A 21296-nucleotide genomic window follows, 5' to 3' on the forward strand; every position below is an offset into this window, starting at 1 on the left:
ATAAAATACAAGAAAGTCTTTTGTATATTGAAAGTATTTGAAAGTATATATATATTTTTTAATATTTAAAAATAAGATGTGGTTTAAAACATAGTGCTAGCTAGGTTTAGGTTGTGAGACTTAGTCATAGCTAGTTAATGGTCAGCGTTTATATTTCCAAAGCTTGAAATGATTTTCATAAAAATTATTTTTTATATATATATATATATATATATATATATATATATATATATATATATATATATATATAGGCCTATATATATATATGTTATATTATTATATAATTTATATAATTAATATAAATATAATTTATATAAATATAATATATATAAATATAATTTTGTATGAAATAATGAACAAAACCTTCTGTAGTTTAAGCAAAAGCATTTTTTAAATATATGTTGCAAAAGATTGATTTAAACAAGACCTAAACAAAATCCTTGCGGTAATATCATAACTAACTAACTTGCTATATAACTAACAGCACTGTACATGTTCTATATGCAGTTTAGATAAAGTTTGTGCTCACTCACGGGTATGGAGTGTCAATCAGCTGGAAGTGGGAGTCCTTATCATTCCTGACCAGAGCACACATATCCCCCATAACCTCCTCCAACAGAGGGTCCGTCTCAAACATCAGATGATAATGAGATATCCAGTGCCTGAGAGAAAAGTCAGGTATAAATATACAGACTGCAAAGAACAATTGATCAATTTATTTCAATTCATTACCCGTGTTAAAGTCTCACATTACTGACCTGATGAACTGGCAGATCTGAGGCCTCCGCTGGGGTCTCTTCTCCACAGGACAGTCTCTGTAGGTAAGGCCTAGTTAAGGAACAGTCTTAGAATAACAACAGGACACACCCTTATTGCTACACACACTGTAATGAACCAGTCTACCAGCACACAGATTTGTAATAATGCCCAAACAAGGAGGCTCTTCTTACCTCTGTTTTGAATGTGAGATGCCATATGATGCCCTGCAGAGCTAAATCCTGTATACACCTCATTAGTATGACCTCGTTAGTCATTAGTATTAAGATTAGGCAAATTCAGCCCCTCGGGCACTATTATAAAATTTTGTCCTGAAAGCAAATACACAGAGCCAAGTCAATAAAGGATATAGAGAGAGTAGTTTATGAGCGAACGTGTGCGAGGGCACAACCCAGTTGTGCATCATCAGAGTCATATTGACAAGCTGTATGCCTCGGATTAACTTCCCTTCAGAGTCTGCAACACACAAAGAAAGAAATTATCATAATTTGACAAGGGAAGAGGAAGCGAGACAGACTTTGTGTCAGTAGCAATGCAGGACGAAGACATTCCCAGGATCTAAAATGCAGCAAAGTAGAAGGGATTGCTAAGAAGTTAATGTGTTAGTCTACTGATTGGAAGGTCATGGGATCAAACCCCAAGGATGCTGTAGTTGGGCACTTGAGCAAAGCCTTAAACTGCGCAAATCTGTAATTCAATAAGTTTTAATCACTCTTAAATTTATGCCTGCCAGATGCCATTGGAGATTTCTTTCATTCTCAATTCAAACACAAAAATGAGTTTCATTAAAATTAATTATATAAACACCATATCAAGCTAATATAATATACTAATAACATGCCAGAACATGTATGCATTAATTAATTAATCTTTTGTTGTATGTCTCCATCACTCACACAAGAAAGACCCGATGAAAACATGTGGAATAGTTCAGAGGCAGGTTTGAGGCGCATGTGTAAGCGGGTACAGAAGACACTGATCAGTATTGTGGTGTTGTGGGATACACATTGTGCCATGATAGATGACAAGATACAGTAGTAAAAAGCCTTTATACAGAGAGCACGGCAAAAACTCAGTGATAACTTCCTTTTTTCAGAGCACTACTGAAAACTTGAATCTTATTCATCGGAAGGTGATTTATTTTTTCTATAACAGCAAGCTTTACATCAATACATGTGTTGTAATAGGTTATAGTTTCTATACTAACAGATACCTCATGGTCTAGCTCCTTTAACCATCTATTGTGTATAACTATTGAAGGTGTGGAATGTTTGGTATACAGATTAAACATTTTTGGAAGGAGTCTCCAGTGTTAGCCCTGTGTAATATTTAAAGGTTTCTGGAACAGGGAAGTCTCCAAAACTAATAGTAGTAACATTCTAAGCTGCATTTTGTCCTATTACCTTCAAGAGAGAACAAAATGATGCTGGTAGACAATAGAAAGGCTGTTTATGCTAGACAGACAGTTAGACTGTCAGACTGAAAGTCATTATGCTAAACAGACACGTAGACACTAAGAATGAAAGTCATTATTATAGACAGACCGTTAGACTGTAACGGTGAATGCCATAATGTTAAACAGAAAGGTAGACACACTGACCAAAGCAATGCAGGCATCGCTGAATGAGCTCGTCCAGACTGGCAGCACGGGCGCTTGCAGGTATGGTGGGGCTCTGCAGCGCCCGACTGATCTCCTGAGGACTCGGGCAGGTCATCCTCCTCTGCACTGGCCTCCTGGTCTTCTTCATGCTTCCTCCTTCCTGACGTGACTTCCTACTGCTGAAGAAAGAGACAACAGGATTTTTTCATGTTATTTATTTCGAAAGACACCCTTTGGAATTACGTTATTTCACCATGCAGTTATTTCCACCAAGGTAGAAGAGAAACCAAGAGAGTAAGGAACAGAATTGACTAGAATTGCAGTACTGTACTTACTCCCTAAAGAAGGTCATCCAAGACTCATTCCATAAGATTTACCTTATTGAATAATACGTTGCTTGGCATGAGGGTTTTACAAACAATATAGGAAAAAAAATTTATAGGGACAAGTCTAGACTTTTTCTAACAAACATCAAGAAATCTAGATTCGATGAATATCCAAATTATAAATACTTATTACTTATATATAAATAAATATTATAAAAATGTACACATTGAACCATGATTGGTGCTTATATTCTATGACAAAATAACACTAGCCCATCCTGTCCTCAATACTATGTCCAATTTTTAACCATATCAGTTTTTTATATAGTTTATAATGACTGTACAGAATTAAAAAAGAATAAGGAAGAGCTCCTGTGAGGAATGTGTTTTATCTATCTATCTATCTATCTATCTATCTATCTATCTATCTATCTATCTATCTATCTATCTATCTATCTATCTATCTATCTCTATCTCTCTCTCTCTATATATATATATATATATATGTGTATATATATATATATATATCCATGGCAACTAATAGAGAAGACCAAGTGCAAATTTTCTCGATTGAATGGCAAACGCCAAAGGGTGTACTTTCATGTCTCACTGCACATTGTGTATGGTTGTGAAGTGTGAACTCAGTCTGTGCTCCATTTTTTGAACTATTTTTAGGGTTTGTTTGTCACATTTAAGTCATTTATCAGAATCAAACATGTGCTCGATTGGAAGGTTTTTGTCCACTCTAAACTTTGTAAACTTTGTGTGTCTAGGGTCTAGCAAAGTAAAATTGCAATGTTGCAGCATGCAAATACATAAAATTGTGTGCTTCCAACCTTGTGGCAACAGTTTGACAAGGACCCACAGATAGGTGCGGTGGTGAGGTGTGTAAGTGTGTTTTTAATAAACATTACAGCCGCATTGTCAGAAAGTCATGATTCAAAATATGATTCATTTCTAAGTAGCAAGCAGAACAAGAGGTTAAAAACACTAGCATGCTTCTCGTATGCAAATCAACCAAAGTAAACTCTGCTGACCTGTGCAACTGAAACATGCAAGCCCTCTTGCAGGGCCCCAGCTATCTGATTATTGTGGCTTCAACTTCTGATCTGCGTCTTGTGCTCAGAGAGGGTGTATGTGCATCTGTACACACGTACTCAGTTTCCATCACTTGTTTTTAGATCAAGGTTTGCATGGCGATGTAAGAAAGCCTGGATGGAAATACAAGGAATCCCTACAAATGACTTGTGTCCTGATAAAGAGAACATGTCATGAGTGTTGACGGAAAAAAGTCTGCAAGGTGTATGCCTCTAATATCTGTCAATGTTTCTGAAATAGTGTCAAAGTCCCTACTTTGCAAGGTCATTTTGGACATTCTACCTTTAGCAGCGTTCCCAATGCCTCAAACAATCCTACAACTGGTGGGGTCAATCAATGCAATTCTTCACCAGATAAGTGTCTAAATAACACTCTAGTTATTAGAACCTACAAATTGCAAGGGCGCATTCATAGTGTTTTAGACCATGCTTAGCCGTGCATGGCACCTTAGCCGAAAATACCTGTAATTTGCAATGCCTAGGAATCTGCACCAATCTGGGCGACATTCCAAGCTGTCCCTTCTACCTACAAGTTGATACAAGGTCAATGAGTGCATTGCGTTAGTACTTGCTAGGACACATTCCCAGTGTTCTTAATGCTGTCCTATTCCCTGCAAATGTCAAGGTCACTGCAGTGTGTGCACAGGCGTGACTGTAAAATGGCAATACATACTGTAGTTCACTCACATACAGTATAATTGCGGTACTATACAGCCATAGAAGTGGAACTTATGATCATATAATCTGGTGTCACCCAGATGAGATCACCCTTAAATTCCTCTCATTTCATCTCAGGGAGTTTTTCCTTGCCAACATCATCCCTGGCTTGATCATTAAAGGGGGATGAATTTGATAAAATAAATTACATCCAGATTTCTGTTAAGCTGCGTTTCTATGGTCAACACAAATATAACTGCCTTGAGATGAATAATGGCTTCATGTTTGCTGGTGTCCTTTTGATCAACTCCAACTGCGGTTCCACCTTCATGATGTGACAGATATTGGCAGTTAAACTGCGGAAACATGGTTGAAATTGTAGCCAAGATGAAACAAAAAGACTGAGGTTCACTACGAATCTGTACTAATGTATTAGTGCGTGTGTGTACCAGCATGACATGTGTGCTGATGTTTATAGCAAAAGAAGGCTACTGTGTTTGCCCCGATCATATCCATACTGTTGTTTTTGGTCATAGCATTGCACTGTTTGTTGTTGCTGCTCGTGTCCCATCACCTGCCTGGTGTCACGGCTCTCACCCCTCCCCCCCTCCCCCACCCCCCCCACACACACACCAACCAAGTAATGTGTAGTTACAATGTGTGAATGTCACTTTGCAAAGCTGTCAATGTCAGCTGTACACCCTCATCCATCCCTTTTCTGAAAAGCCTACACTTTGCAACTTTTTGCACATTTTTGCAGTCTGTCTACAACTTTTGCCTTTTGTGTTAATATGTTATGGTGCTCTACATCAACACTTGACCTCTGAGGTTCCTCATTGCCGCCTGTGTGTACTGTCATTATGTGTGTGTCACCATGGTGACAGTTTTTTTTTTTTCCAGAATTTTTCACAAACAGAAGTTTCAATCTTAAATACTGAAAATACTATGCATTCATGCCACATCAATCTAAGAGTCATTAATACTTATCATCTTAGTAGTTTTCTTTTATTGCATTTAGACAAAGTCTTTTCACTATACAGTATAGGCTCACATGATAGAATGTACGTATATAAGGTCATTGTAGACCTACTTGCACTAAAAGGCCAATAGAATGTATTTAACTAGTGTTATGTTGAAAAAAACTTGCAGGTGATAGGAAACATGCATAATTAATTTGTGATATTTGATATGATAGAATCATTATCGTTGGATCATAAACACCGCCTGGCCAAAAAAAAGTTATAATTTCAGAATGGTACCAGACAAAGAAATCAACTAAGAAGACAAAATTCCTGTAAGTCGGTTTAGAATTGCCCACGGCATCATAACAAAAACAGAAAGAAACTGAAAGGGTAGTGTTGACTTGTCAGCTTCATAGAAGAAATAAAATTAATAAAGTTGCATAGTAAAAAATAACATCTATTTAAGAAATCCCAGCTACGTTTACCAGTGAATGAAAGAGCACATGCACATGTACAATGTGATAAAAACACACAGGATTGGGACTATACTGCTGTCTGGCAAAATCCACTAATCAGACAAGAGGTTAGGATGCTACAGTACTGGGATGATGGGAGTTTTGATCATATGGTCTTTTAAATCCAGATTGACCCAGGTCAGGGTAAGAAGGGAAGCGTATGTAGCGATGCACACATCATGCATAGTGTCCACTGTACAAGCCTCTGTAGACAGTGTTATGATCTGGTGTTGCTTCACTCGGTCAGGTCTAGGCTTAGCAACGTTATGTGGCAATAAAATAAAGTCAGCTGATGACCTGAATGTAGTGAATGACCAGGTCATCACATCTAACATGCATATTTCAGGACTCTGAATATATAAGAGTGGTTTTGGGAGCATAAAAAATCATTTTTACACTGACCACTGTGCTGTAATTAAAAATAATGCAGTCAAATGAAATATTAGAGAGGTCTTTTTAGATCAAGCAGTGTTTTATTATTATTATTATTATTATTATTATTATTATTCCTATTATTATTATTATTATTATTATTTCCCTGTCATGTCTGATATTTATCTTATATCCCACTGAGGTATTTCTAAAGACCTACAGTGACTCTGGACTTAAATCTGTGTAAATTTCGAATCTTCACCAATGTTATAGCTAATACATTTCAACTTATTTGCATGGAGCAAAAACAGGGTTTTTATAATACAGCTGATGTAAACATGTTAGGTTCATGTGCGACTTTTAAGCTTATGTCGAAATGCATATGCACGAAATTACAATTTTGAACTCTAGCAGCAAAACAGTGCAACTTATTTAACTCCCTTTAAGTTTACTTGCTAATTACGCTCACTATATAGGATAAAACACAACGCAATCTCTTTAGACATGTAATAACAAAAAAATAGGTAAATGAAACAGGTTGCATTCCAACTTTTAAGTCAATAAGTCCCTCAAACACATTGTCTACAGTATACACTACATACTGTATGCTCACTACATAGCACAGATCTAATGAAAATGCCAGCCGGTCCTGAAGTCCATGAAAACAAATGAACAACCTGTTTTTAAACTTATAGGCCTATCGTTTTTTTTTTTTTTTTAACTCTATATTCAATACACTGGGTTATTACATGTGCAAGGACAACAGGAGGTCCAACAACAGGTGTTCTGGTGAATAATTCAATTCTGATGGGGTATTCCAACTCTGACGCCTTGCGTGTGTGTGTCTGTGTGTGTGCATGTGAGTGTGTGTGTGTTGCAGCAGGTAGAAAAGATAAGGGCTTCTCTAAAAAGAGTAGCATGTACAAGTGTGGTCAGGCTTCATGGCTGTATTGACGACACAAACAGGAAGTTAGCTGCATGTGAAGAGAAGTGGGGACAAGTTCTTAGAATGACCAACCCCTTTCTCTCTCTCTCTCTCTCTCTCTCTCTCTCTCTCTCTCTCTTGCATCCAGTAGCAATGGCTCATTTTCAATTCTCCTCTTGTCACTGCTTAGACTCTCACATCCTAAAAGCTTCAGCAGAACATACACATACATATGCACACAGACCACAAACACCCATCGTATACTAGGCTACGTTTGAATCCGTCAACTGTTAAGAGTGAACGAGATTACACACCGGTATTTACTTTTCATTTATCAGTATTGACTCAAAAGAGGTGCACACCTCTTTCCATAATTCTTTCCCCTTTACTTTCTACATCCTAAAGCAGATACGTTGCGTCCCATGCAAAATGCTCCATTTTATATTTTGTCCCTTATTTGCATAAACCAACAGTGCATACACACACACACAGTCACTTTACAGGTAAGAAACTGTACTCGCACAATGTCCCCCGAATATGCAAACTTGTTTGTAGCACTTTTTCCTGCCAGTGAATGCTGCATGGCTTCTTCAGAAGCAGACTGGCCGTTTACAGATAGCCCCGGGGTTCCATGCATGATTCGTTAGGCTGCCATGTTTGGTGTGTATATGTTTTTTTTTTTTTTTTACTTGCATTGTGTTTTAACTTTATACAGCACCTACTCATTCTCACACACTTTCTCTTCCTCTCCTTTAGCACCCTAGCTCTATTCAGGTCATTCAGAAAACAACTTCTCCTTTTTTCTTTGGAAATCCCCCCCTCAACACTCCCCTCTCCTCTTCCCTGACACAGAAGCCGGTATTTTACTCCCAGTTCCTGGCTGCAGCTCTGGCAACATCTCTGCACTCACACACACACACACATAGGAGTCAGGAGTCTTTTTCTCTCAGTAATTGATTAATTGATGTTAAATTCATTTGAACTGAGACCTATTTAAAGTAAGACAACAGATACACACAAACACATACACACTTACATATGCAAAAACTAATTCAGTGTCTACATCTTGCTTACAAAAAATGTATGTGATGTGCAGACTGTGTTATAAACTAGATGACGGTAAAGACAGTAATGAAATATTTTATTTAACCTCTTGTTTAAGTGCAAAACAAAACAATTCGCTTAAAAACACAAAGAATGGGCATCTTATTTGGGGCAAAATATATCCAAATTGGGAAATAATCAAAAAAATCAGCCTCGATTCGTATAACAGCATCGATCTGTGTGATTTGTCTGTGTGGTCATTTAATTATCAAATCATTTTTTCCATTATGAATGCTCATTGTAATAAAAAAAAAACAATGTTACATGTGTTATTGAGATCGTATCGCCATTATTCTGTCTGAATCGACCCGCAAAAAATCTTAATAAAAAATGATTAACATCAACCAGTTTGTTGGAAAGTTCTGGGAAATAAAGTCCCAATGAATAGATGAAATGTGATCCATCATATCAAATCAAGTATCAAGTCACATTGGATTGGATTCTTCTGATTCCTGACTCAATAAGCTCAATTTTGGTACCAAGTTAGCCAAAGCGATAAATCGTACCTGACTTAATATGACGGGTAACAAATGTCATTCATATTCTAGTCTGTCAGCTCAGGTACTGTAAATTCGAGGAATTTAAACTTTGATTTTAAGTTTAATTAATGTATCTTAATGTGATCTATGTAATGTATATCAACAAAATATAAACTTGCCAGTATGTGAAACCACACGTCACAAACACAGTAGGGGTCTCTGTCATTGTTCTTGACCACAGATCTGATGGCAAGAGTCACTTTACAATGTCAGTGTAGCCTTCATATGATGTGGTTGTGATCGTTTAAAATAGTTCGTGTATGTTTCATACACATAGAAGATTCACAAACATTAAAATTTATAATGATGTACTGTAGCTGTTTCAATTGTACATGATCCTGTTGAACCTGTAAACTCCCAGAATCCACTATCGAGTCATGACACACTCTTGTAACTACACACCTTGTTTATATTCTTCTTTATTGTATAAGCTTGCTCAGTTGCTTTGGCTTTAAGTTGATTTTAGCGGAAAAACTGTCAAAACCTTTTACAAAACAAAAATTGAGGTACACTTCCTCTATTCCAGTTTTTACTGCAAGTCACTCTTGTATTTGTGTCTTATAAAATATGATGGCCCTGACTTTGTCCGGTTTTCTTCATATATATTGATGTCATAAACGTTAAGTCGGATTTTAAAGAGTGGCTTTGTTTGTTTTGATGTACTTTAGAGCTAAAATGTACTTCCTTACTTATCGATTCGCTTTCGTACTTCTTGTTTTGCGAAAACAATACGCTGACGAGCACGAAAAACCTGTTCCAAAATAAAACCTCTATAACAACTCTGCGAATTAATAAATCAACCGAAGTGATTATTGTTAATCCCTACATTAAAATGTTTGAAACGACACTGATTTACAAAATGGTAACGTGAAATAATATGTCTAATACGCTCGTGTGCGAACGTGCAGATGCCAAAATAGTAGCAATTAAAACAAAGCTTATAAAATGTGCAAATTTGCAAATGATAGATCGTGACTTATTTGTTTATATCGCATTGCATGTGACTGCACTTCCTAATTAGTGCTCTCAGTGGCTGATGCTGATAGTATCATGTCTCTAAGAGTGCAATGACTGTCATTTCCCAGCAATCAGATAAAAGCACAGAGATTGTGTGAAACATACACATACAGACACAAACACACACACACACACACACACACACATCATGACTGTGAAACGTTATCATAACAGACGCTGATGTTTCTGATGTTTTTTCGCGCCGTTTCTCTATCAAAACAATTTCCAAGTAATTTCAGCCACTGATGGCTTGCGCCACTCACTGCGAGGAGGTGTTGCTGGAGCCGTTCTGCTGTGTCCAGTGCGTGACGCAGAACGATGCCTTCTTCCTCACTTTGCGAAGGTCTTCGCGAAACGACATCGCCTGGACCTCAAAGCCGAGCCCTACGGCAGGAGTCTCTATCTGCAGCAGATGACGGCAGCGAAATGTTAAGTTCAAAAGCGACTCTGATGTGAAATCCCCTCTCGACAGATCAGAGATAACAAAGTTGATGATTCAACACAAAAGTGTCAGAAATGTAAATCTACTTATCTTCCCTTTAAAAAAAAAAAAAAGTGCTTAAAAGGGACAAAATTGACTTTAATTTGAAAAAGTCATGCGATTTTTCTGCTGGTTTAGTCTGAGAAATAGGTGCTGTGTTTCGTCTAACAGAGAATCGAGAACTGAGCTGCAAATTCTAAAGAACGCAAGGGGAAGCCACAGCCTTGTCTGGTAACCACAATTATCGTGCTTCTTGCACTGCGCTGCAAAGGCAGCTCTAACGGACCTCGCAAACACACCGCACAGAAAAAGCAACCCAATCTAGCCGAACTTCTATTTGCGCTGACACATAACCTGTAAGGAGCATCTGTGAGAGCTGAGAAAGTAAGGGAAGGCCCCTGTTACCTTTTGGTTTCTTTTCGAATCATGGCGCAAGGATGATCTTCTCCCTTCTGAACTCCTTCGCTGATTCTCTGGATGCGTAAGGGCATCTGTTCACGAGTCCTGGGGCCCTACTTTCCCATGAGGCTGAGCTGTCGATCTGTTGGCCGTCTCACACTGTGTTTATGCTCACAACAGAGACGTTGAGGCCAACCTCTCTCTCTCTCTCTCTCTCTCTCTCTCGTTCTCTCTCTCTCTTTCGCTCTCTCTGCCTGAGAGGATCTTCTCTGTCCTGCTCAGCAACACCCAGAACAACAAACCTGTACACTACCAGCTGCAAGATCTCTCTCTCTCTCTCTCTTTCTCTCTCTCTCTACCACACCTCTACCTAATTGAGTAAACAGTAGAGCGAAAACAAACCAGCCGACCACAAGAAGAAAAAAAAAAAGAAGAAGAAAAACTCCCACTCGAGTGACGACAAGTTCAGAGTGGTGAAATAAAGTGTGTCAAGAAGGGAATCTTCCGTAATGAGCAGCAAGCCAAAACTGGTCAATACACACAAGTTATTATTTCATAGACGGGCACTGGCTCTAGGAGATAAGGAAACTCTCATGTGCGAGAGTATGTGTGTGTGAGATTGTTCGTTTGCATTTGTATGTGTGTGTGTGTGTATGTGTGAAAGAGGGAGGGCAGGACTGCATCAGACAAAGCCAGTGGGTGGCTAGAGGGCTCTTGTGAAACACGGCAGAGTGAGCAATGTGAATTAAACATCATTGAAAAAGACAATTAGAAGGGGGTAGTGAAGGGGAAAGGGTGGGAAAACAAGAGAAAGCAATCAGATCTCGTGTGATGAGTGCTGGCAGATCTGACACATACAGTACAGACTGATGTGTTACGTGAACGAGTCATGTGAAGAATTTTTTTTTCCTAGCCCTAAGGGTACAGGTAGACCAGACTAACATCAACTTGTTTGGAAACCACTGCTTGCCTCTGCTTGTTTAGGATTTCTCCTGAATTTCACATTTCACAGGCTAGACTTCGCTCCCTTTCACTCCACCTTACCTCTTTTTAAGCCTCTTTATCTATCAGTTCTACTCTAACACTGAGCCAGTGTGTCTCGGCCATGTGCAGCTGTATGATGGACTGAAAGACAGCCTTGTTCTGAGCCCAGGCCACAGGAGCTGATAGGAAAGCATGGTGTGTCCGTGCACGTGAATGCTGTGGGAACCTGAGTGTCTGTGTGTCTGTATGCGTGTGTGTATGTGTGTGTGTGTGGGGGTGTTTGCACACAGGTGGGACACCCAGCCGGATTGGTGCGTGGACGCTCCGCATGTCAATTCTGTATAAATGCCCCTTTTCTTTTCACAGTCTTGCTCGAGTCACAGCTTCGTCCCAGTTACTCAGATATAATGTGATTTGTTTAGTTGATAAGTAAGTTTAATTAATCATATACATAAAAAAACAATGATAGCCAAACTGTTTATCATTCATTAAAGTTTAATAAGAATTTAAACCGATATCTTTCTTTATTCTTATCATAAATCAGGTCACATTTTGAAAATTGATCACAAAACATTTTTCTCTCATTCTCACTCACCCTGATTATCCAGTACAGTACAGGGTCATGGGGGCCTGAAGCCTATCCCAGGGGACTTGGGGCACTAGACGGGGTGTACACTGGATGGTGTCCAGGTTATCCATCGTAGGGCATAGGCATGCACATGTCACACACTTCAGGCATATTAAAAATACCATTTAGCCTCATCTGCATGTATTCGGATTGTGGGAGAAAACTGGAGAACCTGGAGAAAACCTACCAAGCACAGGGAGATCAAACAAACTCCACCACCACAAACAGACCCAAAGGTAGGGGTCGAATGCTCAACCATGGATGTGCGAGGCCACTGTAACGACCAGTACCCCCCGTATCACCTAGTGACAATTCATACGGCTTAACTTGTGTAGAAAAAAGTCATATTTTAACATCTAAGTTGTATAAAAGTAAACAACTAAAAGTTCCTATGTTCACTTATGCCTACTGTACATTCTCTTCATTAAAAAAAAAAATATTTCTTGCCAAGCATTTTTTTACTAAACTTAAATCTAATGAGTTTTTTCTTTTACCAAATACCTGTAATGATATTTGAAGTAAAAATTTCTACCTAATCAGGACATTTTCAAAAATAAAATGTTTTGCAAGTTTACACTGTTAGAGTGATTATCCTGCTAGTTTAAAAGATCAGGAATAAATCCTTATCTGGTTGTTAATTAGCTGTCGGTCATTTCCCTCCATGCTCCTTGGTATAAGATCACTCACGAAAAATCTGTGAGTTATCTGCTCCGAGGCAGACATTTTTGCCTTTTGCAAAACTTTTTTAACTGATACTTGAACTTATGTTGTGCACTGCAATTTTTCCTCATTTTTCTCTTTATTATCACCAAATATTTATGGACTAATTCAACGTTTTTAAACAGGAACCAGTTCCGCAAAAGAATTAGACCTAACAGTCCTCTTATTAAGATAGCCTAACTCTTATGAAGTATATCTTAAAAATGTTAATGTGGTGAAAAATTACGTTTAAATATAAAGACATTCAGGTTATGAAAGATTATGTTTTAAATAATAATACATGTAAATGTTTATATTTGATTTACTTCCAATAGATGGATTCATTTAAAGTTCTTTAAGTTGTTTATTTATATGGACCAAACATGATTTATACAGTATATCTTAAAGCTTATGCTTTAACATTGTTTAAAACTATTAATTAATTACCACAAGCTAAACATTCATTAATATTTGAAGTATCTGAACGGAACATTAACTATTACCCCAGGCCTGTATTATTTACATAATTAATAAAAAGAGATCCTTATACCAGTATGCACTGAAGAAGCAAGGCCCAAAACACTGTTCTAGCTTACTTCATGTTAGTTTGTGTGCTGTTAAAGGTGTCTGATTATACATTCAAATCATCCCGCATGTGCACTAACCTGTTGCTCTGGTTACATACTTTTACAGTTTTCAGGTCCTCTTTTCTATGTAACTTTACAGTAACTTCAGTATGAAATTCACTTCCCATCTTGTTGCATAATGCATAAGGAGTGGTCCTCGCGTGCCTATAATGAGTACAATCATTCATCGACTCAGTCTCTGCTAGAACTGATACACTTATTGATTTTTTCACATTGACTAGACTGTAAGATAAGCATTCATGAAAAATGTTTATTACTGCCAGTACCTTGTATTAATTACCTTACTTAATGTACATAAATAACTGAGTTAAAAAGCCCACAGATCTGTGCCAGCAACACACACACACACACACACACACACACACATATATATATATATATATATATATATATATATATATATATATATATATATATATATATATATATATATATAGTCCAGGTTTTTTAAAATGAATAGTTTGATTGGAAACTGCTGAGTGTGATTAGTAAACAAGTAACTGTGTGAATTTCATGTTGTGGTCTGAGGATCATTATAGTGATAATATGCAACTTCCGGAAGATCAGACATACTGTAGCTGCAGCAGCTAAAACATTTACAAATCTTTCATTCCCATCCATAAGTCATGAACTCAAAAGGACGATAGTCATCTATCCAAACAGATAAAACACTCACGCCAAGTAAACAGTAGGCTGTACTGTTGTAAGCATTAGCCTTGTAACACTAGTTAGCTCTCATTAAACAAACATTCAGATGACTTCAGAAGGTGTGACTACACCTGGCTTTATTTATTGATTCATTTAGTAATCATTTGCTTTACAACTGACTTCACTCTGAGTCCTTACGGAAATCAATTGTCCATAACCAGGTTGCATTTCTATACAATGATGTCATCTAAATGACAAATTAGGCCCAGTATCCGTCACCTATCCTTTTGCCCTTCCTTACAGTGCAGTAAAACTCACTGTTTCACAAGTTCTAAATTACATGAAAGTGGCTAGAAAACTAAGGTGGAGGAAAACATGCGATGTAAAAATGTACAAAAAAAAAATCCAACAACAACAAAAATCATATCAGACATACAAAAACTAATAGTATCCCTAATTTTCTTAGAATGGCTTTCAATACTTGTAGCTAGATTAAACTTATATTAACTTATAGTTAATGATATTAAAATGATACGGTTCCTATCGTAAATTTCTACGGTGTGTGTGCTCCTCAAAGCGTACCATACCAAACTATTTAATTTTTTAGTATATTTAAATTTCTTCTCATCTATTAAATTATTACCACCTGCTTAATCTTTGTGAGGGTCCCGTCCCCTTGAACTATTAAAACAGCTTCCCATAGAGGCCTGGACTCCACAAGACCTCTGGAGGTGTGCTGTGGTATCTGGCACTAAGACGTTAAGTTTTGGAAGGTAGGGTAACCATGGATTGGATACGTTTATCCAGCACATTCCACAGATGCTTGATCGAACTGAGATCTGGAGAAACTGAAGGTCAAGTCAACACCTGGATTTTTTTATGACATTCCTCAAAGCATTCCTGAACATTTGTGGATATTTTATCCTGCTAAAAGAGGCCACTGCGAATAGAGAAGACCATTCGATGAAGAAATGGTGTTGGTCTGCTTACTGGACCCCCCTCAGTACTAGGTTACTGGATGCCCCTCTATCTATCTATCTATCTATCTATCTATCTATCTATCTATCTATCTATCTATCTGTCTGTCTGTCTGTCTGTCTGTCTGTCTGTCTGTCTGTTTCTGGTCCACATCCACATTTGATGCCAAACACCAGCTACATGTTTCATCATTTAACAGAGAAAAGGCATGCAATTAAAACAGTCAGCAGGTGGCAATATTACTGGTTTAAATGCTTCACACCACTGTGGTTATTTAACACAATGCCATACACAAATGTAGTGAAGTAGAAAGTACAGGTTTTTGTTGTAGAATGTAGTGGAGGAAAATAAAACAAAAGCTACCTATAAAACTGCCCAAGTTGTGTACATATACAGTACATGAAAACTGTAAACTGTATAAAGTAGAGTAATTAAGTCTTCTTTACACAGTATATCCTAATGTCATTTCTTCCACCCAGCCATACACATGATGTAAAAGAAAAAAATAGAACATATAAAACATAATGCACGTAAGCCATTTCTGATGCTTACTGTTAGTGCCCAGTATAGGTGCTTACAGTGATGAATAAGAATCAGCATAGGCATCCTGTGGTTATGCAAACTCATATACAGAAATCTACTTTGCACTTTGTGTTTTTATCATGACCAGCACTTTATGCGACAAAAGAACTTCTAGGGGATTGCTCTCACATGCATTATTGGAACTTGGGTACATATGACCTTATGCCTGCTTCATTGGTCGTCCTTTTGGCAGGCACTAACCACTACATGCTGAGAACAGCCCACAAAACCTGCCATTTGACCCAGTCATCATCAAAATTAGCTTCTTAAAAAGGTATCCTCTTAACCCACATATCATCATGTCCATATTGCTGGTTTAAAGTCAATGAATTGATCTTATCTGTCATGCTTTAACAATAGACATTGTTGTGAAGTACAGTAGCACTACAGAGGCCGTGGCTTCATAAGAAAATTGATGTAGTGTGGATACTTCATCTTGATAACACTGCACAATGAAGTGTGCGTTTCATATGGTGTCATTGATCTGAATATGATCATATTGATTATTTTATGATTGGCAATAGAGACAAATATAATTTTGGAGTTAATTGGATTTTATATTTAAAAAAAAAAGGAAAAATGAGAATGATTAATTACACTTAGCCCTAGTGTAATTTTATCTTGCAGTTTGATTTATAGACGCGTGGAAGCATCTATAAAAAAATATTTCTTGTGTATAATATACACAATTATATTAAAATATTAAAATATTATAATATTAATAAATATAAAATATTTCTTGTGTATAATATACACAATTATATTAAATAAACACAATTATATTGCAATGTTTAATTTGTTAGACCCTATAGAAGATTTAGGGGCATGTGAGAGGATTAATTCATGCAATTCTAAGTAGTCTGTTCCAGGATGATTGGGTGCAATGCAAAATTCCTACTTACTTTCACTACTTGGAATTATAGAGTAGTTGCTGAAGATGATAAACATAAAAAGAAAAATACATGTTAAACAGAAGTTGTATTATAGCTTGTAGTACTGGAGGTCAAAAAAACAGGGCAGGGGCTAGGGAGGTGGTTAGCACCTCATGGTGTGAGAATAGTGGTAGCTCTCCACCCTGGTGTGTAAATACACAAACACAAACCAGTCAACAAAACATGGTGGTGGTGACAGCCTTCACAGACTTGTTCATCTTATTTTCGCTCAAATAGATTTAACACTGAAAGAATGAAAGGCAGTTAATAACTATTCAAGCAATTACGCCCTGGTCCGTTAATCTGTTGATTACAAAGTCTGTTCTGTTCTTGCTACGTTAGCCGTTAATGATTTAAAGTCTTTCAATGTTTCAATTTGATCACTAGGTGGCAGCAGTGGACGCAGGAGTTGCAGCCTTTAAACGCTGTTGTGAGGCATACTGTACAGTATACAGGGACATATGAAGTAAAAAAAAAAAAAAAAAAGAAAAGCAATCTAAATTAAAAAGATGGGGGGAAAAAAGCCCAGATCAGACAACAAGGCCAGAATAGTTAGTGTACGAATAATACGTTTAAAAGCTTTGTTTATTTTTGTAAATCTTTTTAAATATGTAAAATGTTTAAAATTAAAAAAAAAAAAATCCAACTCACAGGCAACATGCTCTGCCACTGCATGATACTCTTTCACTCATTCTCTATACCACGTGTCTTGTACTGGGTCACAGCTGGCCTGGAGCCTATCCCAGGGGACTGGGCGGGGGACACTTTAGAAACATCTATTGCAATTGATACAGTAATTGAAATAATCATTCTTTATAAACATACTATGCATGATGCATTTCAGAATGCACAACAGGTTTGACCTTAAGGTGAACCTTAAGGCTACAACAGCAGACGATCACTTCAGGCTTCACACTTCTGACTTTCAGGAATATAAAACTGATGCTGCAGTGGGCATAGGCTCACCAAACTGAATGGTTAACCACTGAAAAAAAAAAAAATCTTATCCGGGTATCAAATGATTATTGTTGGTGACCATTTGTATCCCTCAATTGAAACAATTTACCCATCTTTAATAGATACTTCTCGCATGATAATGCACAATGGAACAAAAGTCCTCTTCAAGCGGTTTCATGAACATGACCGTAAGCTCAAAATTCTTATAAGGCTCTGATCTGAATCCAATAGTGCACTGTTCGGATGTGATAGAACAGAAGATTCACTCCATGAATTCCAAAAGAATGTTTCCAACATCTTGTGGTATCTGTGCCATGAGTCCCTGGCCAGTATTAGTGGAGTGTTCCTATTAAAGTGTTCAGGTGTGTGTGTGTGTGTGGTGATAGGGGGGAGAAAGGGGAAGATAAATTGCTTTTTTCGGCTGAACTTCATTTAAGAATACCAAAGCTTGCATTAACGCCGCTTCACTCGTTGACATTCACATATGGATGGATGGCATTGTCTGATTAAACATCTTACTCAATTTATACAGCTGACACCATCATGACCGTCTTATCCACTGGGAACACTAAGGATTTTACCCAGAATTCCCATGAGGCCTATAACAGGAAGACAGGTGACTATGGCTTAAACATCCTGGATTGATGGACATGACCAGTCTCCGTAATTTGTTTTTACTCTGAGAGTAATCACTGATGCATAAATATTTAAGAGCAACATTTAGATTCTCAAGAGTATTAACAATGCATTTTTAAAGTTAGTATATTTTCCAATATGTACAGTGAAAGTGTGAGGTTAAAAATTATCCATTTTTTCAAGTTATATTAAAACTTCTGTTGGTCGCACTGTCTTATCAGCATTTTCCATTCCAGGCTAGTGTCGCAGTGTTACATCAACTTATTTTGTATCTGTGGTGCGAGCAAAAATGGATTCCCCACCTGTGATTTGCACGAAAGAAGAGCAGCATGCAGTTATTTATGCCGAAAACACACACAGAGGAGCATAAACAGAAGCGTTTGGTTATCTGCAAACAAACTTTGCACCAATTCTTTAAGGCAGGTGAAAGTTTCTTGAAGAGAATTATTACTGGTGACAAGACCTGGATACATCATTACGAGACTTAGAGTGCCAAATTCAAAATTTTACAATTGGACAGTTTTATGAGATTTTTTAAGGTTGTATTGGAACACTATCAGGAAAAAGATCGACAATGCTAATTACAGTGGGATGCTTATTAAAGAGCTGAAGCCTAAACTTCAGTTTAAACACAGATGACTGCAATCCAAGGGCGTTGTGATCATACATGATGATGCACATCCACACATTTCTGCCCTCACTGTCGACACTGTCGAAGTTAAAGCATACTTCCTATAGTCCTGATTTTGCTTCATTGGACTTTCACCTGTTTGGTTCCCTAAAACCAGTCGTATGAGGATGAAGATTCACTTTTGATGAAGAAGTGAAGACTGCAGTGCATTTGTGGCTTCCAGCTCAGCTTTAAACATTTTTTATTAAGGGAATATGAAAACCTGCTCACAGATGGTCAAAGCATGTGGGAATTTCAACTTGAACCTCCAACCAGAAGTGGGCACCAGGATGAGACAGACAGTTCAGGAGGGCAAAGGGGTGTGGATGAGGGCTTGCAGAGAAAGAAATAGAACAGTTTAGTAAGCTGACAGTAACATAATGTATACGGTCAACATCTAAGTGCAAGCAGGGACTCTTGCACTTAGACCCCTATTGGAGGCTAGTAGGAGGTCATTTAGCATTTTAATCAGTGCTGTCTCTGTGCTACGATGAGGCCTAAAACTTCATAAATGTAATTTTTATACAGATATGTGCAAAGATAACTAACCTTTTATAGGATCTTGGAAATAAACATATAGGTACACCTTCTAATACACAAGTTAATGATTTAAGAGATTAGTTCAGACAAATTTTTTTGACAGAAAGTTAAACTTTTTTTTTTTAATGGAAAAATGCATGAAGTTCTCACTACTACATGGTATTGGAGTGCAACTCTCTAGCCTTATTCCTAGTTAGTTTTGTTGCAGTGGTTCAGCTTGTATGTATATAAAATATAAAATGTAATGTATATACAGTACAGTATATATTTAAAAGTACTGATGAGTTTGTGAGTTATTAAAAAGTCTATATGGTGTAATATTCAACCATACAGACTTTTTAATAACTCACAAACTATCCATTTTTCTTGGTCACCTATACTTTACGCAATATAAAAATGTAAAAAGATACATAAACACACATTTAATTGATATCAATTTAAATTATGCAATTTGTATTGCATAGAATTTTATTATTACAACACATCACATGCCCGTGCTCATTACTGAGCCATGTAGACATAGCTACACATTCTTCCTGCAAATATTTGCACTGTGCACAGTTTCTGCTCCAAGTGAATGATTTATTTACTCTCCTCTCTTTCATCTTCCTCCTGCAATCTCCTCTGTTTTTTTTTTCTCAATGTGCTTTTTATAGGCCAGCTACAGAGGGAAAGCAGGGTTTTGTTTTGGCTTCAGGGAAGTTCCTGCTTCCATAATGAAGAAGGGGTTGTGGTGTTGCTGCAGTAATAAGTGTCATGTATGCACTCAGTGTGTGTGTGTGTGTGTGTGTGTGTATCTGTGTGTGGTGGGGATTGGGGTGTAACAAAGTGAACATTACAGGTTGAATATTATAAATGTTTTACATTACATTTACATCTAAAGTAGAGTATTAATTTGTGTCTATCTGTCTTTGCATGTGTGAGAGAGAAATGAGAAAATAATAATAATAATAATAATAATAATAATAATAATAATAAATTAATTTGCAATAAAAAAGTGAAACAGTTAAAGTGCAAATACAGATACCGGAAAAAAAAATAAGGGAATGACTTAACAATAAATAATAAAAACAAAACAAAAAAACAATGGAAATAATAAAACCACCAAAATATTTACAAATGTCAATATTTTTATTTTAGATTTTAATTGCTATTACACAAAATATTATATATAACACTTATTTTGTTTCTGATTTACTATAAAAGTTCAAATGTTTCATTTAAAATACTCTTTTTATGTATAATTTATCATTCTTTACAACTTTGAATGGCTATATATGAATATTGCTGTTCTTTTGTGTGGTTGCAATTGTTTTTTTATCCTTTCCCATATATACCTGCAATAAAAATGAAAAAAAAAAAAATCCTTATAATGCAGAACAATTCTTGGCTGTAATTAAAATATCTAAAAAAGTAAACATTTCACACACACACACACACACACACACACACACACACACACACACACACACACACACACACACACACCAAATGTGTGCAGAATGTTTGGACAGGTAGGTAAATAAATTCATCAAGGATGTCATACCACCCACACTAGACAATTAACAGTTTGCATATATGCTCTATTGTGCATATATCTATCTATGCTAGAACATCTGGAACA

At 36.9% G+C, this 21296-nt stretch overlaps 1 protein-coding gene across 3 annotated transcripts in view; it reads right to left on the reverse strand.

Moving 5' to 3' along the window:
• The window catches only part of rasgrp4 (RAS guanyl releasing protein 4), a 28748-nt gene extending 17409 nt beyond the window's left edge, over positions 1 to 11339 (reverse strand). Inside the window, exons 1-6 of one of the 3 annotated variants that reach the window (XM_053500760.1) lie at positions 10778 to 11339; positions 10155 to 10294; positions 2378 to 2553; positions 1128 to 1233; positions 759 to 821; positions 534 to 662 (exon numbers count right to left, since the gene is read on the reverse strand). In XM_053500760.1, coding sequence (XP_053356735.1) covers positions 534 to 662; positions 759 to 821; positions 1128 to 1233; positions 2378 to 2553; positions 10155 to 10252 — 572 coding nt within the window. In that variant the 5' untranslated portion in view covers positions 10253 to 10294; positions 10778 to 11339. Of the gene's footprint in view, positions 1 to 533; positions 663 to 758; positions 822 to 1127; positions 1234 to 2377; positions 2557 to 10154; positions 10295 to 10777 lie in introns of all 3 variants that reach the window. The other 2 variants (XM_053500759.1, XM_053500761.1) reach the window with 2 other exon arrangements.
• Positions 11340 to 21296: the final 9957 nt, after the last annotated feature.

Source organism: Clarias gariepinus, chromosome 7 (genome assembly GCF_024256425.1).
Source record: "Clarias gariepinus isolate MV-2021 ecotype Netherlands chromosome 7, CGAR_prim_01v2, whole genome shotgun sequence".
NCBI classification, from domain to species: domain Eukaryota; kingdom Metazoa; phylum Chordata; class Actinopteri; order Siluriformes; family Clariidae; genus Clarias; species Clarias gariepinus.